The 20,553-nt window shown below is 42.7% G+C and overlaps 1 protein-coding gene across 6 annotated transcripts in view; it reads right to left on the bottom strand.

The window, feature by feature from the left end:
• LOC120830154 (NLR family CARD domain-containing protein 3-like) overlaps nt 1-18,282 on the bottom strand; it is a 32,818-nt gene extending 14,536 nt beyond the window's left edge. Inside the window, exons 1-10 of one of the 6 annotated variants that reach the window (XR_013451936.1) lie at nt 18,149-18,282; nt 15,697-15,764; nt 15,275-15,550; nt 14,972-15,007; nt 12,961-14,758; nt 12,690-12,863; nt 11,714-11,887; nt 11,229-11,402; nt 5,874-5,920; nt 5,011-5,725 (exon numbers count right to left, since the gene is read on the bottom strand). Coding sequence is in view for 5 of the 6 variants with exons in the window: in XM_078086368.1 (XP_077942494.1) it covers nt 5,133-5,725; nt 5,874-5,920; nt 11,229-11,402; nt 11,714-11,887; nt 12,690-12,863; nt 12,961-14,758; nt 14,972-15,007; nt 15,275-15,545 (3,267 nt within the window). In the remaining variant the exon portion in view is untranslated. Of the gene's footprint in view, nt 1-356; nt 3,542-3,688; nt 3,736-4,235; nt 5,726-5,873; nt 5,921-11,228; nt 11,403-11,713; nt 11,888-12,689; nt 12,864-12,960; nt 14,759-14,971; nt 15,008-15,274; nt 15,551-15,696; nt 15,765-18,148 lie in introns of those variants that run through there. The other 5 variants (XM_078086373.1, XM_078086368.1, XM_078086370.1 and 2 more) reach the window with 5 other exon arrangements.
• Nucleotides 18,283-20,553: the final 2,271 nt, after the last annotated feature.

The raw sequence follows: 20,553 nt of genomic DNA on the forward strand, positions 1-20,553 counted from the left end.
CCACACGCTGCAGCTGAACATCCACTGTCTCACACACCGTCTCATACTGTCTCTCATACTGTCCATGTCTGTTCGGTGTTGCGATGCAGAGAACATCTGGCAAGCCGCTGCATGTCGAGCTCTTCGTGAAGTTCTGTTGGTTTATTTGGCGATTAATAAACTTCTGGATGTTCCATGTTTCACGGCTTCAATTGATCAAATGTCTGATTATGAATAATGGATATATAATGATTTGCCCACACACACACACACACATAATAAAACTCCTAGTTCTATATGGGCATCTAAACATACATATATACTGTGGTGGAAGATTTTGCACAGACAATCGTTAAGTAAGAAACAAAGGCTCTGAGTCAAGTATGTCTTTTCTCCGTTTATTTCCTTGCAAGGGAAAAAGGGTCACAACAGCTACGTGGTCAGTAGACTGTCAAGAACCTCCTTTTTCCCCCCAACACATCGAGGCAGTTCTTATACCTAAGTTTAGATATCGGTGGCGTCAACAGAAACCTTTGACCATCTTGTTGAGTATCTACAGCCAGGGTACTGGGAACATCTAATCCAAGTGGGAGACATCAGTTCTTATGTCAGGGCCTTTGTGATCTAAACACTTGCAATTAATAAACTGGTTATACAAATGAAGCATTTAAAAGGGTTACATATCATTTTCCCATTACATTCCACTCTTTTGATTACATAATAATCACAAACTATGCAATCAATTTAGAACGCCTACTCTAAAAATATACACATACATATGATACATAAGCTGATACAGTACATATATCCTCATAACTATTTGTTTGTATCAATGAGACACTTTGCCTTGTTTTTATCTATTATCTTATTCTGAAAGAGTTGAGATCATTATTTTCGCCAGCAACATCGCATTCGATGACATGCTAAGCGTAAAAATGACAGATAGATGGATTATGAAAAGTAGGTTAGCAGCTCCCCGTCAACCGTACCGTTTCTCTGACTACTTTGGTAGTAGTCAAAGCAAAGACCTGTTGGTTTTCTCATATATTATTAATATTAGCCGTTTTTAAACGGGGAAAAGAGGTCAGGAATCAGGAATCAGGAAACATTTATTACCAAAATATGTCAAACATACAAGGAATTTGTCTTGGCGGTTGGTGCGTGACAGTAGACAGTGTAACGGGGTCGGCTACCATCTTTTTAGCTGCTTCAGAGACCTGGAAGCGAACAAGTCCTGCAGGGACGGCAGGTTGCAGCCGATCACCCTCTCTGCAGAGCGGGACACACGCTGCAGAGAGGGTGATCAGGGTGATCCACGGTGGTGGACGAGCAGAGGATGGACTCCATGATGGCCGTGTAGAAGTGGACCATGTTTATGTTTTTACAGGCGCTTGAAAGTGATCTCAAGTGGTTGAATCGTGCATATTCAGTCCTCTGGTTTCTCTGCCATGAAAGCATCTCCTAGAGTGGTTTCACATAGATGTGTTTTAGCCTGGCATCTCCATGTTTTATGCGGCCGGATACCCTGTTACAACCCATTGGTCGTATAAGACGTCATTTTTATGGGTTTATTTCAGGCAATTCACAAAATGCATTAATTGATTCATTACTTCACTTCAAATTGTCAGATAGACAAAGTAGTTACAGAGTTATTAAATTTTTTATCATGGGTGTGCCATTTTCAGAGCAGGGTTCCAAAGAACAGGCTAGAGAGGTGAGGTAGGAACAGGTTTTAACATTCAGTGGAAATCCAGATGAGTCACAGCGAGATAAGAGCTGCAGCCAAGTGTCAAAGCACAGCGCAGTGTGTGTGTGTGTGTATTCAATGTGTTTTCAACTATAAAATGACTTGCTTAACTGTGTTGATGATCTTTTAGTCTTAGCAGTATTTATTAAGAATATACAGTCAACGTTATACGTAATATAATATATATTATATTAAATTGGAATATCATCTGCTTTCTTTATTTGTCCGTGGAACTAAACTGTGTATTGTTTTGGACAAAACAAGACATTGAAAAACACACATTTTTCTTAAATGATAGAGACCAAACAATTTGATTAGTTGAGATGATAATCAATATATATATATTGTCAAGCAATTGGTGTTTTGCATGTTGAGGAGTTTCTGTCGAGGCCAAATCGACCTTTTGTCTCCTAAACGACGGGGGAGTGGTCAGCGCAGCCGACTAGAGGTTCAATTCCCCTTCTCAGGCCTGATTTTGCCAGCGTGCATCTCTTCTCCAAGGCCATCAGACATCCAGGCGACCGGAAATCGGACTAAGTATCTTTTTCTTTAAACCAAGCTAGTCTGCCAAATTTGTTGTTGATTCTAGTGTCTTAAGTTAATTTGATTGCTGATTTGCTTTACTTCTTGCCGTTTTACTGCCAGTTCTCTCTGCTTGAGGTTATCTTGGCTCCTAGTTTGCTTAAACTCTTTCACTTTTTTAGTGCCAGTTGGTGCTCTAGACTGTACTATTAACTGCCAGTGTGCTCTCCTAACTCTGCTGGGTTTCACCTGATCGAAGTCTGTTTTGCCTTCACTTCTGAATCAAATAAGACTTGAATCCTTAAACTCCCAGTTTGTCAAAACGCCACATGGTGATTGTTCACTGATTAGAGTGTCAAGCTACTGGTGTTGTGCATTTTGAGGAGTTTCTGTCGAGGCCAATCGACCTTTTGTCTCCTAAACGACGGCGGAGTGGTCAGCGCTGCCGTAGCCGACTTCTATCACAGCTCAGGCAGAAACCCAAACGCAGATGTGAGGAATAAGCTTTAATGAAGAGGAATTCGGGCAGGCAGTGTCGTTGTCGGAGGCAGGCAGGGGTTAGTACACGGGGATCTCTAGAATCGACTGGGAACTACGGGGATACAACGCTGGTAAGACCTGGTGAAACACACCAGACGAACTGGCAACAAGAACAGGGAGAAGACACAGGTTATATGCCCAAGGGATAATTGACAAACAGGGAACACCTGGTGTGGAAGGAGACAGGGGAAAAACAGGTGAACACAATTAGGGCGCGACAGACTTCCACTAATGAGGGAGTATTTAACTAGAGGTCAAGTGAAGCGTTAGCTTATCCTCGCAGCACGAAGACGAGCAGGACAAAGACTAAGGAGTCTTTCGTGGGAGTCAAGACGAGCAGGACAAAGACTAAGGAGTCTTTCGTGGGAGTCAAGACGAGCAGGACAAAGACTAAGGAGGCTTTCGTGGGAGTCAAGACGAGCAGGACAAAGACTAAGGAGTCTTTCGTGGAGTCTTCGGGGCGGCTGAATGCGGCGCCTTCTTCTAGTTTTACTGTGTTTGACCCCTTTACCCGTACCTGTCCGAACCTCTTCCCGCAGATACTACAGGCCTCGGGCCAGATCCGCTCTCCATCGTAACCTTAACAGCGACCAGTCAGACCAGTTCTACACAGCAGCTGAGGCCTGAAGTCAAATGTGTCTGGATGATCAGGATATGACTGATCCTCCATCACATGTGTCACCTTTCTGTTGTTGTCAGACAGTTTGAGTCTTCTGTTTACTGTGTTTGTGTCGATTGTGAGTTCACAGGAATCTGATGAGAGAACAAGACACAATACAGCTGCAGTTATTAATCATGTGATCATCTGACACTTTGATGATGACATCACAGAGGTGAATGAGTGATGTCACAGTGTGAAGATGGTTGAATCTTCATGAATCAAACTCAAAGCACACTTACACTTCCTCAGACCTGGTCTCAACCATCGGACTCCAGCAGGCTCCACCCTGAAAGGAGGAGGGGGGGTCAGAGCAGCATGGAGACATGGACATTACATCACTCTCATACACACAGCTTTGTCCTTCATGTCCACATGGACCACCTCTTCTACTGCAGTGGAGCTTCTTCTTATGTGTTTGACCCCTTTACCCGTACCTGTCCGAACCTCTTCCCGCAGATACTACAGGCCTCGGGCCAGATCCGCTCTCTATCGTAACCTTTCCTCTCACCTATCACCACCAAAAAGTAAGTTTGTCTTTTATCTGTGACTGTATATTAATCACCACTGCTTTTGGATTGTGTTTTGTATTTTAGGTTTGGACCAGATACTGCCCACTTTTATCTCCAGTCCAGTGGGTTCCCTCTGTCACAAGGAGGATCTCGGCCCTGCTCATATATTCATGTCAGTGTGGAACAGCTGTGCGTGGAAAAGTAACACGAAAAAAGATCACTGTGAAGCTGCTTCATATTTATTTCATGTCTCAAGTATTTCAGACAAACTGAACGATTGTTGTGAATCTATTTTATTTGATGTTGAATGAAGAATTCACTCTGACACGTTCAGGTTCCTGCTGGATTTGAAGCTTGGGAGAACTTTCTTAAATAGATGCTGTGAGGTTAAAGGGGGGGCTTGAGGGTTGTGGGGGGGCTGGGGTCAGTCCCAGCTAACATCAGGTGAGGGACGGGGTCTACTGGACTGGTCTCCAGTCACACAGAGACACTCAACCACCCCCCTCACAGTCACACACCTACAGGCTATTTAGAGTCACCATTAACCCCCAGTGCATGTCTCTGGACTGGGGGGGGAGAACCCCCGCAGACACGTGGAGAACATGCAGACTCCCCCCAAAAAGGTGCTGGGGGGTTTGAACCTAGAATCTTCTTCACACCACCGTGCTAACCATCAGATTATGTAAAATTATATTTGATTTCATTGAATACATTACAAACCATCTTTGAAAAAACATCACCATGCTTTTACTTACATGAAGGAAAATGTAGTAGACACAAATAAATTTAACATACGGACATATTTGTTATATTGAGGGGGCAGACTATTAAATGTCTCCGTGAACATTGCGACACATAAATATTAGGATTAAACCCTAATTAGGACCCTATTTATAAATCAGGGGTGTCAAACTCAGCCTCTCGTCTGTCAGAAGCGGCGGGCCGGATTAGGCTGGCCGCGAGTTTGACACATGTGATCTAAAGAGGCAACGAGCACAACAACATTAAAACACACCTCGCTGAGCTCTTTCACACTTCATCTGCAACACCACAAGTCCCAGAGAGCAGTGTACCCCACAGAGTCCAGACCAGCTCAGGTACCCCTCACCTGCTCCACCTGCATCTACACCCACATGAACCACCATCAGCTGTGTGATGTCCTGTACAGACTGAACTATGTGGTGAGCAGAGAGGAAGGTTCTCCACCAGGAGGAGACTCTCCGTCCTGCAGAGAACACAGAGACACTGAGGAACCTCTGGACCAGAACAAGAGCCCAAACCCAGGGTAAAGAGGTTCCGTGAATGTGGTGCTGAAGGTGTGGAGGTGGATCAGTGTGTCAGAGGAGACTCTGTAGAAGGACAGAGAGCCAGCAGGACAGTCCATATACACTGCTACTCTACCAGAGGAGGAGGAGGATGAGGAGGGGATGGGTGTTACTGCCTCACTGTGATAGACAGAGTAACCTTCATCAGAGCACATCAGAGTCCAGGACTGATCATTCATTCCAAACCAACAGTCTTTACAGTTTCCCTTCCTTCTGTTTCCTCTGTAACTCACTGATACATAAACTCTTCCTCTCCACTTGACCTCCCAGTAACAGCGACCAGTCAGACCAGTTCTACACAGCAGCTGAGGCCTGAAGTCAAATCTGTCTGGATGATCAAGATATGACTGATCCTCCATCACATGTGTCACATTCCTGTTGTTGTCAGACAGTTTGAGGTGTTTGTTGACTGTGTTTGTGTCGATTGTGAGTTCACAGGAATCTGATGAGAGAACAAGACACTACAGCTGCAGTTATTAATCATGTGTTCATCTACTGACACTTTGACGATGACATCACAGAGGTGAATGAGTGATGTCACAGTGTGAAGATGGTTGAATCTTCATGAATCAAACTCAAAGCACACTTACACTTCCTCAGACCTGGTCTCAACCATCGGACTCCATCAGGCTCCACCCTGAAAGGAGGAGGGGGGGTCAGAGCAGCATGGAGACATGGACATTACATCACTCTCATACACACAGCTTTGTCCTTCATGTCCACATGGACCACCTCTTCTTATACTGCAGTGGAGCTTCTTCTGATTGGCTGATGACCACAGCTCATGATGTTCATCATTCATCATCTGTTATTATCAGTATTATACTGACCATCATATTCCATTTCACTCAGTTTCCTTCAGCAGTCAGTGAATCAAATGTTTAAATCTGCTTCAAGTGATTTATTTGTCCACTTGTGGTTCAGTGTAAATACAACATGTAACATGTGATCATCTGTCAAGTAATTCTGTCTAACATGAGATCAACCAGCTTCTTCTCCATCCAGCAAGTACACGTCAACATGATGGTTCACTTTAATGCCTCAAGTTTCACACTTTAGAGGCTGACTAATGTTCTACTGAGGCTGTGACGGTTTTATAGTTTATACTTCATGTTATGAACAGAAATGGATCAAAGTGAGCTCAAGTAGACAAGTTATGAACCTGAAATATCACTTTCGAATGCTGCTGCGTTCATGTGGCATACCCCCCCCCCCCCCCCTCCCTTTTGTCTTTTCTTTGGTCCCTCCATGCTGTTGCATGTAATACCTGGGAGAATGACGTTTGACGGTTAGGGAGAGACAAAGCTGACCTAGACGGAAATGTCGAGAGAGTGCCAAAGGAAGCAGTCGGTGCTTATGAAGTCAGCTGTATTACGCGTAAATTGTGAATAAATGAAGACAACCTTTCCCAACACACTGTTGAGCGTTTTACTTTCTTCAAGTATGCAACATTCACACCAAAAGGGAAGCAAATTTTCGCCACGCTGTGATCTGAGGGCTACCAGAAACCAGGATAAGGGATTAAGCCGCGATATTCAAGTTATCCTGGGTGAATTTAGCTTGCACAAAAACAGGGTGAATTAAACCTAGCCAAGTAACCATGGTGATTTATTCTTTGCAGCTAGCCTGCTCCAGACCAGGCTAACAGCCAGGCTAAGATTAGTCCTGAAGTCTCATGTGTTCAATCAGCTGCCGCTCTGATCCGAAACAAACATGTTTCACAGTTACTCCGTTGTCTTCTGAATGTGTTCGGATTTATTGTTGGAATGCATTAAGTATTCCAAGTATTGTTCTTCGAATCTTTATTCTGACTTATTCTATTTCTTCCGCTGCACCTTTCAACACACTAACAAATATTAAAATGTTCAGCTCCTTCAGGACACATCTGCTATGACTTTTCAGTTTTCTGTCTCTTACAATTGAATTTATATAAATCAATAATCATTAATATTTTAACATTGTTTTCCAATGGAGTTCGTTATCAAATCCTCTTAAACTTCTTCAACTTTCAGATTATTCAATCTTCAGCTACAGACACCATTTAAACTTTCAAATGTTGACACAAGCCTCAACTATTTAATGAAAAACTTCTCCTTTTTTATAATCACTGATTATGTTTTACTAGTTCTTTGGTACCTTTCTGAGTTTTATTGCGTTCTGAGTGTGTATTGCGTGTGAGCTGGAGATCTAGAGTGTAGAGCAGCGTCAGAATCTGGTAAAAACTTCTGTCCTGACAGCCAAAGTATACACTTTTGAGGCTTCATTTTTTTGGTTTAATGATGGCATGGTTGTGCTGATTGGATTAATGTGGCTATGGAATCCCCCAGTTCTTTACTTTTGGCCTCAGGTGACCGAGAGTGACACAACCTCTACCAAAAGCCCCATAGGCTCCAATACAAATCTGCCGACATATTTCTCAAAAAATCCAGAAGGTACACGTTTTGTAAACTGCCACAGAAGCCGTATTTATTACCGGACAGAGATAAAAAACAGATGGTTTCGTTTGGTAGAGTCTTGGGTCTCTCAAAAAAACCTTTGTTTTTGGATAGGTACTATAGTTTTGCAGTTATGACAACTTGTTTGAGGTGTGGTTTCTTGTTAAAATCCGTTTACTCTGCGCGGTCTGTGATCATCCCGGAAAAACAGCAGCTGCGCCGTCTCCATGACGACGTGCCTCACTCACTCTCCCTCCCCTACGCAGTCTGACAGACACACAGGCCTACGTGGGGAGGAACATGGCGCTAGCTAACATGGCGTTATCTAGCATAGCGCTAACATGGCGCTAGCTAGCATTGCACAAGCAATAACAGGACCAAATGGCTGACAAGTGGCTAAAACAGCCAGTGAAAATCTCTCATGTCTTTAGACAGCTAGCTAGGCTGTCTTCGATTGCCTTTGTGGCACTGACTCATGCAGACATAAAACTACTGGTATTTCTACTGCTATTATTACATCAACAACTACTAATTTTACTACTACAATTAGTAGTACTACTACAAATGATAGTATTACTATCACTACTACTACTAGTATTTCTACTGCTATTAAAATGACTCCTAGTAGTAGTACTAAAATACAACTTCTTCTAGTAGTGACTCTGCAACTGACAATACTAGAAAAAAGTACTACTAGTTATTCTACTGGTATTAATACTACAATTACTTCTAATGTTACTACAAATACTACTGTATTACAGCTGATAACACTGCTACTACTAATACTATTTTGGGTAGTTTTAATCTCTGAGATGGTATTGTTTTATTTCCTCTTGGATATTTCTACTTGGTTCTTGGTAAAATCCGTTTACTCTCTCCAATCTGTGATCAGCCCGGGAAACTAGCAGCTGCGCCGTCTAAAAATAAATAAACCAACCAACGACTTCCACACACAAAGACGTGACTCTCTAGGGCGTCTTCGACAAAAAACGTTACTCCACCTTGTTCTGGAGGTGAATCGCTCTGCAACACACGCAAGACTTTTAGTACCATGAATTGAAACAAGTGCGTCGACACAACGATGCGTAAAGACGCAGAAACATGCGTGTCTGTATCAGACCCCTACGCACGTGGGGTGGGTTTCTCAGCCAATCACATACTGTCTACTCTTGTCCAATAAGAATCTTTCATTCAATGGTTGAGCGGGAAATGAGAGAATCCTTGACATCCGACTCATCATTGTCAGTTACATTAAGTCATAAAGATCACCTGAGGTCAAAAGCATTAGTAAAAGCAAAAGTATTTTTTTGCCTCAAAAATGTGATGATAATCAAAATTCTTTAAAATAATTTCAGCTTTTCTTATGCCTGTATTAACAGCAATGTTTTAATATTCATTTCTGAATTTTTTTGCAATTTTTCAAATTAATTTCAGCTGTTTTCATTTCTGCTTTTTCAGCAAATCTATTGAAATTCCTTTCAGCTTCTCTTGTTTCTGTATTTTCAGCAATTTCAAATTAATTTCAGCTTTTCTAATATCTGTAATTTCAGCAATTGTATTAAAATTCCCTTCAACTTCTGTATTTTCTGAAGTTCATTTCAGCTTTTAGCATTCCAACGCATTTTCAGCAGGAAATGCATTTTCTAGTTTTCATTCAAATGCCAGTAGGGCCGAGTGCAAAAAGTGGTCGGTGACAGGTTCCTTTGTCAGAACGCCAGGTGCCAATGGTCGGTGGCAGGCACTCACTATTGCTGTCAGCAGTTTGATTTTAAACTCAGTGGTCGCCACATTTTTTGCCTCATGGACCGTTTTCATGTCAGACAATATTTTGCAGACCGGTCAAGAAGATCCGTCGGATAATAAACACGTCGAAATAAAGGGGAAGGGGGGGTAGTAGTCGATGCAGGCGGACCGACCGACGTGGGGGGGGACGTGTCCGCTGGTGGGCGAAACTGCTGTGTGCAGTAAGGAGTGGACAATTGTAAACGTGATGAGGGCGATATATAAAGTCCCATTCATTTATCCCAGCTATGTACACCTGGATTGACTAAGCTCCTCCTTCTCATCCTGGCTCGGCAAACGTGCAACCAATTGAGCCGCAACGAGCCGATCCCACTAAGTCAAGCGGCGCCTTTTCACTTATCCAGGATTTCTTTATTTTACTTTTGTGCAATGCCCCCAGGTCATGGGTGTGTTTTGTTGCCGTCTTGTCCCTGTCTGTGTTTTTCAGGTGGCCATGACAACGGGGCGTAGACTTTGAGGACACACAGCTGCACCAAATCACTCACCTGCCTCCCGTTACCTATCAGGGGGGTATTTAGGAGCAGCCCGGACAATCCGGTCCCTGCCGGATTGTGAGATGCCAGGATTATACCAAAGACGACTGTCATTTTACCCTGCCGGATTTCACCAAGTCAAGCTCCCACCCCAGGAACCAAAACGTCACGGACTACTGGTATTTTTGTTGTTGTTGGATTCACGGAATAAACTCTTTTGTTTCACCGCACTAATTTGGTCTGGGTCCTGTCCGAGCACACTGTGACACTCTTTATATGTGCGAGTTTACTCGCCCGACTAGTTGTAGTTATTTCGCTTCATTCACTCCTGAAAGGAGGCATGGCTTATCTGTTACATGTCTCTGTAAATACAATTACATTACATGTCATTTAGCTGACGCTTTTATCCAAAGCGACTTCCAATAAGAGCATTCAACCATAGGGATACAAACTCAGAAGAACAAGAGTGCAATTTCCTCAAATAAGCCAATTTACAAGTTGCTATAGTTAGATAGTTGCTATAAGTGGCGTTACAAGTACAATTTAAGTGCTACAGTTAGTGTTTTTAGTGGAGTTAGTCTGAAGAGGTGTCTCTTTAGTCGGAAGATGTGAAGGCTCTCTGTGGTCCTGATGTCTTCAGAGACCTCCTTCCACCATTTAGGAGCAGGACAGCAAAGAGTCGTGATCTAGTCGAGTGTTTTGCTCTCAGTGAGGAGGAACAAGCTGTTTATCAGATGCAGAGCGGAGAGTGCGGATCGGGATGTCGGGTTGGACCAGGTCCTGGATGTAACATTACCACTATTTCTGCTCTTTATTTGTTCTGTGATTTACACAAACGTCAGAACCGCAAACAGTGTGTTATGATTGAGCTGAATGAATGATATGAGCGAGAGAGTAGAAATAGTGATATGTCATCCTGATTCAAAATGTCTTTATTTTGACCGTGTGCGCCGCACATGTGTGGAACGTTTACTATTTTGATGCGTTGGCCCAAACAACACATGCACCAAGTCCACAGTCAGCTGTTAGTTCTTCACTGAGCGTCTGTGACGTCTGGATACTGTTCCTCACTACTTCTGTCTGTATTGATGGTCTGATGTGGGACACAAGCAGTTTGAGGTCCTGGTAGTTTGAGGTCACCTTGTTGTGTCAGGATTATATTAAACCGTGACAAAGAAAACGTTTACAGCTCTACCTTCTCTACAGATTGTGTGTGGCTGCAGCCTCTTCATACCTGAGAGTCTCTAGTCTCCAGTGTGGATCCTCCAGTCCAGCAGACAGCAGCTCCACTCCTGAGTCTCCTGGATGATTGTAGCTCAGGTCCAGCTCTCTCAGATGGGAGGGATTGGCGCTCAGAGCTGAGGCCAGAGAAGCACAGCCTTTCTCTGTGATCAGACAGCCTGACAGCCTTTAAATGCACAAAACAACACGCGTGTCAAATGATCTGAGGGAGCGTTGAGGGCTGGAAGGTCACTGCAGGACTGAGATACTGTCGTTAACAGTACCATTAACATGGTTACTGACTGGTTTTCCAGTCACAACCAAACACCCACTAATGTGCATCAACAATCTGAAAACATTAATGATAAATATATCTCCAATATTTGGAAAATACATATTTGATTTAAATCATGCAAGCAGAAATGATCTTCTGAATGTCAAAAAAGTACATGATTGATGTAAATAAAGACCCTAAGTGCACATTAATTGAATCCTGACCTGAGCGTCTCCAGGACACAGTGTGGACTCTGCAGTCCAGCAGACAACAGCTTCACTCCTGAATCCTGCAGGTTATTGTTACTCAGATCCAGCTCTCTCAGACTAGAGGACTGGGAGCTGAGGACTGAGGACAGGGCTTCACAGCTTCTCTCTGAGAGGTTACAGTCACTCAGTCTGAAGAGACCACAATTAACAAGAAGAAAGATGGTGTCAAAATTAAATCCTTTTTGATGAGTATGAACTAAAAGAAAATCCGTAAGAGCAAATAACATTTACCAAAAAAAATGATTGTTTTTACAATTAAAACAAGAGAAAATCATCAGTTAATTGTAATGTTTACAGGAAGTACTGTAGTATCAATATCAAGATGAGGCAGAGATATTTAATGTTTATTAGTTACTAGTTAAATACAGTTAGGCTTCTCTATTCTCTATCTGACTCGTTTTAAAGAAAGATAAAGAGAACGGTGTAAATGAGAAATTAAACTTCATATTTGGATTTCATGTTTTTTTTACCTTCGAACTGTCAGCAGATTGTCACTGTAGAGACACACATTAAAGTCTCTTTCCCACCTCTGATTTTCTCCTTTTCATTAATTAATTATATCAAACATAACACAAAGCCTAAATAAGAGGAACAACAGGATGAACCTGTCATGTTTTGCTCTGAAAGAACATTGTGTTTCAGACTATTTTTAACTACTGTGTAATAAGTTTGTCTTGTCTACAAGGTTCTTGTGATGTCATGGAAACTCAAACATAGATTCGCAAAAGGGTGCTTAGTCACAAGTTGTCTCTGAGATTAGTTCCTATGTTTCCATAGTTCTGGTTTATTTCCTGGTGAAAAATATGTTCATGAATTCTGAAATCTTGATGAAAAGATGCATAGACTGAGAAAGAGATCATTTTTACACTGCAAGGAGCTGATAGTTTAGAGACACATTTAAATCATCTAAGACCAACTAATGTAATCTGACCTGAGAGTCTCCAGGTCACAGTGTGGACTCTCCAGCCCAGAAGACAGCAGCTTCACTCCTGAATCCTGCAGGTTGTTGTTACTGAGATCCAGCGCTCTCAGACTAGAGGACTGGGAGCTGAGAACTGAGGACAGAGCTTCACAGCTTCTCTTTGAGAGGTTACAGAGACTAAGTCTGAAGAGAAAACAATGAAGAAACTATGAACAATAAGTAGAAAAGATGGCCGCATCTTTAAGTCATGATGTATGAATCTAACACTCTCTATACTTACAGAGCTTTGTTGGAGGCTTTGACCACTGGCAGCAGCCTCAGAAGAGCCTCCTCTGAAGCAGAGTATTTCTTCAGGTCAAACACCTCCAGATCTTCTTCTGATGACAGTAAGATGAAGACCAGAGCTGACCACTGAGCAGGAGACAGTTTATCTGTGGAGAGACGTCCTGATCTAATGGTCCATTGGATCTCCTGCACTAGAGAACCATCATTCAGTTCATTCAGACAGTGGAACAGATTGATGCTTTTCTCTGGAGAAACATTCTCACTGATCTTCTCCTTGATGTACTGGACTGTTCTCTTATTGGTCTGTGAGCGACTTCCTGTCTGTGTCAGCAGACCTCGTAGGAGAGTCTGATTGGTCTCCAGTGAAAGACCCAGGAGGAAGCGGAGGACCAAGTCCAGGTGTCCGTTAGGACTCTGTAAGGCCTTGTCCACAGCACTCTGGTAGAGACGCATTGGTTCAGGATTGGGTTCAAAGTGTTTAGACAACAGAGAGGTTGTTTGTTCTTCTGACAGCAGATCGACACCAGAGCTGATGGTCAGATAGACATGAAGAGCAGCCAGAAACTCCTGAACACTCAGATGGATGAAGCAGAACACCTTGTCCTGGTACAGTCCTCTCTCCTCTCTGAAGATCTGAGTGAACACTCCTGAGTACACTGAGGCTTCTGTGATATCGATGCCACACTCTGTCAGGTCGGATTCATAGAAGATCAGGTTGCCTTTCTGCAGCTGATCAAAGGCCAGTTTTCCCAGAGACTCGATCATCTTCCTGCTCTCTGGACTCCAGTGTGGATCCGTCTCAGCTCCTCCGTCGTACTTGACCTTCTTCACTTTGGATTGAACCACCAGGAAGTGGATGTACATCTCAGTCAGGGTCTTGGGCAGCTCTCCTCCATCTCCGGTATTCAACACCTCCTCCAGAACTGTAGCAGTGATCCAGCAGAAGACTGGGATGTGGCACATGATGTGGAGGCTTCGTGAGGTCTTGATGTGAGAGATGATCCTGTTGGCCTGCTTCTTATCTCTGAACCTCTTCCTGAAGTACTCCTCCTTCTGGGGGTCAGTGAAACCTCTGACCTCTGTCACCACGTCAACACACTCAGGAGGGATCTGATTGGCTGCTGCAGGTCGTGTGGTTATCCAGAGGCGAGCAGAGGGAAGCAGCTTCCCACTGATGAGGTTTGTGAGGAGAACATCCACTGAGGAGATCTCTGTGACATCAGTCAGGATCTCATTGTTGAGGAAGTCCAGGGGAAGTCTACACTCATCCAGACCGTCAAAGATGAACACGACCTCGAACTTTTCAAACCTGCAGATTCCTGCTGCTTTGGTTTCACTGAAGAAGTGATGAACAAGTCCCACCAAGCTGTACTTCTTCTCTCTCAGCACATTCAGCTCTTTGAAGGTGAATGGAAATGTGAACTGTATGTCCTGGTGGTCTTTGTCTTCAGCCCAGTCCAGAGTGAACTTCTGTGTTAAGACTGTTTTCCCAATGCCAGCCACTCCCTTAGTCATCACTGTTCTGATTGGTTCCTCTCCTCCAGCTGAGGCTTTGAAGAGGTCTTCTTGTCTGATGGTTGTTTCTGGTCTGGCTGGTTTCCTGGATGCTGTTTCAATCTGTCTGACCTCATGTTCTTGATTGACCTCTGCAGTCCCTCCCTCTGTGATGTAGAGCTCTGTGTAGATCTCATTCAGAAGGGTTCGGTTTCCTGCTTTAGCGATCCCCTCAAACACACACCGAAACCTCTTCTTCAGGTTGGATCTGAGTTCACGTTGACAGTTGGCGATAATCTCTGAAAAACAACAAAAAAGAGATTGAACCAGACAGTGCTTTACTTTAATGGTACAATGTCTTTAACGGTGTAATATTTCCCTTGTATTAAGCTTTTGGTTGTATTTATCTGCACGCCTATCTGAAGCTTCCCAGAATACTGACTGTGAGAACTTTGACCATGGAAATAACTGAAGTATGCAACCGTTACACAATTGTAGAAAAAGTCTCTCACCCTGACCTCCATCTCCTCCCACGGGATTCGGTTTGCCTGAAACAAGATGTTTTCTGTGATTACTTTGTGCATTTGTAGTTGGATAATAGCGGCTATATACAGTCTGTGCTCTAATTCAAACCTACACTCTTAATGTCGAACAGTACCTCATGTTGAGTTAACGCCAATTACGAGACTCAATTATAGTTTGGTTTTTGATCCCTCCTCCTGAGGAGGATTTATGAATCACATTCCTCATCTTTACCTCTGTTGTATCTTTATCATACACATCTGCTGTCTTTCTTCCTCTTATTAACAACTTACCCGTAGAGTTCGTTTTGGATAATTTTTCAGCCAGATCGTTCATTTGCATTTCTTCCAAAACCTTCACGGCCACCTGAACAGAGTCTGTGTCGTAGCACCGCACCATCAGGTCCACTGTGTTCATCCTGTCTGCGTTCTGCAGGTCACAGGGTGGTATTGATCGGGGGTCTTCTGGGCTTGAATCATTCTCCAGGTACCACTTGAACTCTTTAAAGTCCTCCTCCTTGAGCTGCTTTAAAATTTTGAAGATTTCCTTCTTGACTTTCTCCATCTGTCCTTTTTAAAGACACCCAAATAAATATCAACCATAGAGAACATTTACAGCTCTGCATTTAAAAAACAAACCGCAGCGTGTTTTAAAGATGGAGTTAATTAGTTTGGATACACGATCAAATAGAATTCTTCTCCGTCTTTCTAAGCACCTCTGATGAAGTCGGCGTCCTCTTGGTGGACACAAGTTGGAAGTGTGAAGGAGGTTCACAGCTTTGATCTGTTAAAAAAAGAGAATTGAACCTAAAAGTTTTGGTCTTGAACATTGAAAATACAACAATGTATTCAAAATGAAAATAAGTTAACGAAGAGTTTTGGGGCAGAAAATATCCTTTTGATTCAGTGCTTGAACGGTTTTTAATAAAATATTTATTATCATTCTTCACTTCTTCATATATATATATATATATATATATATATATATTTGGATGTTTGGGTTCTTATATTTTTCAGTTAATTTGATATTTTCACACTCAAATCGTATTATTTCAAGTTTCAAATATAGGGTGCGTGGCATCATCTGAGAGGAGCTTGTCATAATAGTCAAATCTATTGCCAATTGACTGCTAGCACACCATAAATATCTGCGTCAGGGATGTTATTGATCAAAATCCCACTCGCCGGTGACAGCTAAGTGATTCCTCGTTCAGCAGTGAGTGTTAGTGTGTGAGTACTCCTACTAATCGGCGCGCGTGGCCGTTGGTGATGTCCCGCTGGCTTCCGCTAGCTTAGTATGGAGCCAAATCCAGGTCAAAAGTTTTGTTCATTTGAAAAACAAATGTGAACCTGAGAGTTTAAGTTTTGTTATTGAACATTGAAAAATACGATACAGTATTCATAATAAAAATAAGTGGACAAAAAATATTTTTGGGATAAATATAGTTTTGACTCAGCTCTATATTTTTTTGAATAAAATATATATATATATCCGGAATAAAATATATTTTTTCAATCTTCACTTGAGTATCTGTCGATCAAAACCAGACCAGACCGAACAGCTTGTTAGGCCCAGAGCGCCTTCGTCAGCTGTCACATGATACACTTTTTATGGATGGAATTGCTCTGGTACCCAGCAGCACCGTCAGGAATCTGGGAGTTCTCTTTGACCACCATGACCTTCAACTCGCATATAAAGAAGACTTCAAGGAGTGCCTTTTTCATCTGCGTAATATATAAAAAATCAGGAACTTCCTGTCTCAAAGTGATGCAGAAAAATGAGTTCATGCGTTTGTTACTTCTAGACTGGATTACTGCAATTCTTTGTTATCTGGCTGCTCTTGTAAATCTCTCCAGTTGATTCAGAATGCTGCAGCATGTGTATTAACAATAATTAAGAAAAGGGATCATATCACTCCTGTATTAACTTCTCTGCACTGGCTCCCTGTTGAATCAAGAATAGATTTTAAGGTACTTCTCCTCACCTACAAGGCACTTGCTGGTGAGGCACAGTATCTTAAGGAGCTTGTAACACCGTATTGCCCTACAAGGCAACTGCGCTCCATAGATGCTGGTTACTTGTTGTTCCTATGGTTTTAAAAAGTAGGCTGGGGGCCAGAGCCTTCAGTTATCAAGCTCCTCTTTTGTGGAACCAGCTTACACTTTCAGTCCGGGGGGCATATTCGGTCAGCTCTTTTAAAGTAAAACTTAAAACTTTCCTCTTTGAGTCTGCCTATAGTTAGGGCTGGCTCAGGTTAGTCCGGACCAGCCCTTAGTTAAGCTGCTATAGGCTTAGACTGCCGGGGGACTTCTTAGGACACACCGAGCTCCTCTCACGCTCTCTTTGTACAATAATTCACGTTTTATTAATGCACATGACTAATTCAGCTTCTTTCCTGGAGTTTTTTGAATAGTTAATCTGTCACCCATGACGACACGCCCCTCACACCTAAGGACATGCCTCCTATGCCATATCAGGGCCAAGTGAAAAAATAAGATTTGAATCTGAAAATATAAAAACTACAACTGAAAAATATAAGACCTCAAATACAAAAAAAATGTGAAAAACGTTGTTCTCTTCCATGGACTTTGGACTTCCTGCTTGTTATCCACGGTTCTGTTACGCTTTCCAACAAGTGGAATTAATTGCTCAATCACATCTTATTGCACATACAGTGACAAATGTACAAGCTGTTTTTCTCCTCAACTGAGTTGTAGCAGCTGGTCGACTACAACCAGGTGATCAATGAGAGAAAAACTGAACACTAAAGAAAACACAAACACATTCAAACACTATAAAAAGTGACTAAATGTGTTTAAAGCAGATGAAGAAATGAACATGAAGCTTTGTGGACTTAAAAGACTGAATCAGCAGGTGAGACAAACAGAGCGTCTCTCAGGTGTGTTTTAGGAACAAAGGCCCAGGTGAGCTCTGTGGTCCCTGCTGGGTCCTAGTGCCCCTCTCAGTTACCTTCCCCTCCTCATCAGTAACAGTCCTCACAGACCCCAGATCAGACTGAGCTCCTCTTCTTCATCAGCGTCATCATTCAGACTAACAGCAGCTTCTCTCTGCCTGCTCACACAGGCGCCATCTTGTTTCCCAGCTTTAAACAATCACACCTTCACGACCATCAATGACGTCATTCAACCAATCACAGCTGCACTTACTGAACTTGTAGACATGAAGTTCCTCAGTGAGCAGCTCTCTTATGTTCTCAGCAGGTCCGTGTAGAAAAGGAGCTTCGTGCTTCACTTCAGCTTCCATCAGACGGAGTGAAGTGACGCAGCTTGTTAAAGCTTCTTATCTTTAATCAGAGAGGGTGTGTCCTCACATTACCATCAAAGTCCAAAGTCTGACTAGTTGATTGAGTCTCAGTCTGAGCTGCGTTCACAGGGTTAAAGGTCATCATGAACAGAATCCTCCTCACTGCTCAAACAAGAGTCTTTCAGGATAAAAAGCATCAGTGGAACAATCCTTCCACCTTGTAAAGAGTTGCTATGACAACAGACTGGATGCTGTAGTTTGGACCAGATGGTTTAGAGGACCCGTGCACGTCCCTCTTTGTCTCCTGGTCTTCTTCTACATGTAGACTAGTAGGGAACACGTGATGAAGCTGAAACCTTGGTAACAAATGTTGTGGAGAGTTTATATTGAATAAAAACATCCACTAAGACAACAGAAACTGAGTGTTTTTATTCTTCACTCCACTGATGATCGGTTGACAGGTTGAACCTGTTGGGGCGGAACAACTTTCCCACGTATCAGTGTGAAGTGTTAAATCATTTACCTTTATGACCAACTGCCGGTTCCTCACAAAGTACATATTGTTACATGCAGGATTCTACTGGGGCTTCATATGACTTCATCACAAAGCAGCTTGAACCCTCTGGCTCATAAATCTGCTGTGCAAAGGATTGTGGGTAAGAACATCCAGTAAAGAAGCCTGCTTAAGTACGGTGAATTGTGGCTGAATGTAGAACACAAACTGTAATTCCTTCAGCGACGCCCAAAGGAGGAAAAAACACCAGAACTGTCGAAACAAGCTGCTACGCTCAAGCTCACTATGATTTTATTTTTATTTTTGTATGTTTTGTATTATTATTAATATTTTTTGGTGAAAAGTGTGGACTTTCCCTTATGATAACATTAATGGTTGGAACTAATTGTGCTGCCATTTGTTCGTGCATGTGACAGTGATTCTGCTTTCACAAGTAAGGATGAAGCTCGGTGCCTTCTTTGGAGGTCGGACATCTTGGAGTCTGTTGCTCAACCGGCAAACTCTGGATCAGAAGCCCACTGAGCTCCTCCACCTGCCTCTAAATACGGAGTCACAACCAGATGTGTGGTGACTTTGCGTGATAGTTGGTGGCGTGTAGCTGCTGGTGTGATATTGTGTGTGTTTATAACACATGAAGTAAAGTGTGCCAGTGTCACCTCCATCTCCTCTATAAGCCCACACCTGACACGTTCACATCCAAATGGTTCATCTGTGGAGAAACAGGGATTATTTTGGAGCAAAATAACAGAATTGTGGATTTATTCTAAATACTGAACTGCTCCAATACATTGAATTCAGCATTTGTTCACAGTTACAGATGGCGGTCATTCTACAGTGAAATGAATGTTTTACTTTTATAGAATTGTTTCCAGTGAGATATTGAATCCACATTTGAAATGACTATCGGGCTTCACACACCTCCACCTCTCAGCGTGGTCTGACGTGTAGATACAAGTATTTTACTGGTTAACTCTAAATGAAGATGGCAGCAGCAAAAATAATCTTGCGTCTGTAGCACAATAGCAGATATCCAGTCGTGTGTTAGTTTCTAGAAGAATGGTTAGTTTCTCGGTTAACAGGGTAAGAAGTGGCGAGTAACAGGTACATCTCTTTCCTGGTCTTCTACCTCCAAGCGCGCGTAGAAACCTTCAGCGTGTTCCCTCAAAAGAGCCCAGTGCCGCGTGAGCTTAACGCTCCCGCTCACCACCAGAGGCGTCAAAAGTATTCATTCATTACTCAGTAGGAGTACAGATACTAGGGTTTAAAAAGACTCCTGTAGAAGTTGAAGTACCAACTCAAGCTTTTTACTTAAGTAAAAGTATAAAAGTACTGGTTTCAAAAGTACTTAAAGTATAAAAGTAATGTAAGAAATCCCATTAAGGACAAACTCTTAATGCGTAACGTCGCTCACACAACACGTCAGTCCGTTACAATGTGATCAGAAGGCGTCTGCAGATCACGTGACCTACTGTTGGGACGGTGGAAACAACAACAACAACAAATGTATCTGACTAAACAGATAAAACCACAACCCATTTTCCAGTGACACGAGTCACACGTTGTTCGCATTGATGAGGTAGACTGCAGTGTCTCCCCCAGGTTCACTACGTCATGGGGGGGGCAGCCCTGTTTATAATGATGGGAAACACTGAACTGGCAGCGGTCGGTTATCAAACATCAGCCAAATAACCAGTATGTTCAGGCTTCAAGAGGAAATACAGAATCCCTTTGTGTTCTTTTCCAAAGCCGCATTAAGACACACGTCACTTTATTTAATACGCTGCTTGCAAGTCG

Source organism: Gasterosteus aculeatus, chromosome 13, assembly GCF_964276395.1.
Source record: "Gasterosteus aculeatus chromosome 13, fGasAcu3.hap1.1, whole genome shotgun sequence".
In the NCBI taxonomy this organism is placed as follows: Eukaryota; Metazoa; Chordata; class Actinopteri; order Perciformes; family Gasterosteidae; genus Gasterosteus; species Gasterosteus aculeatus.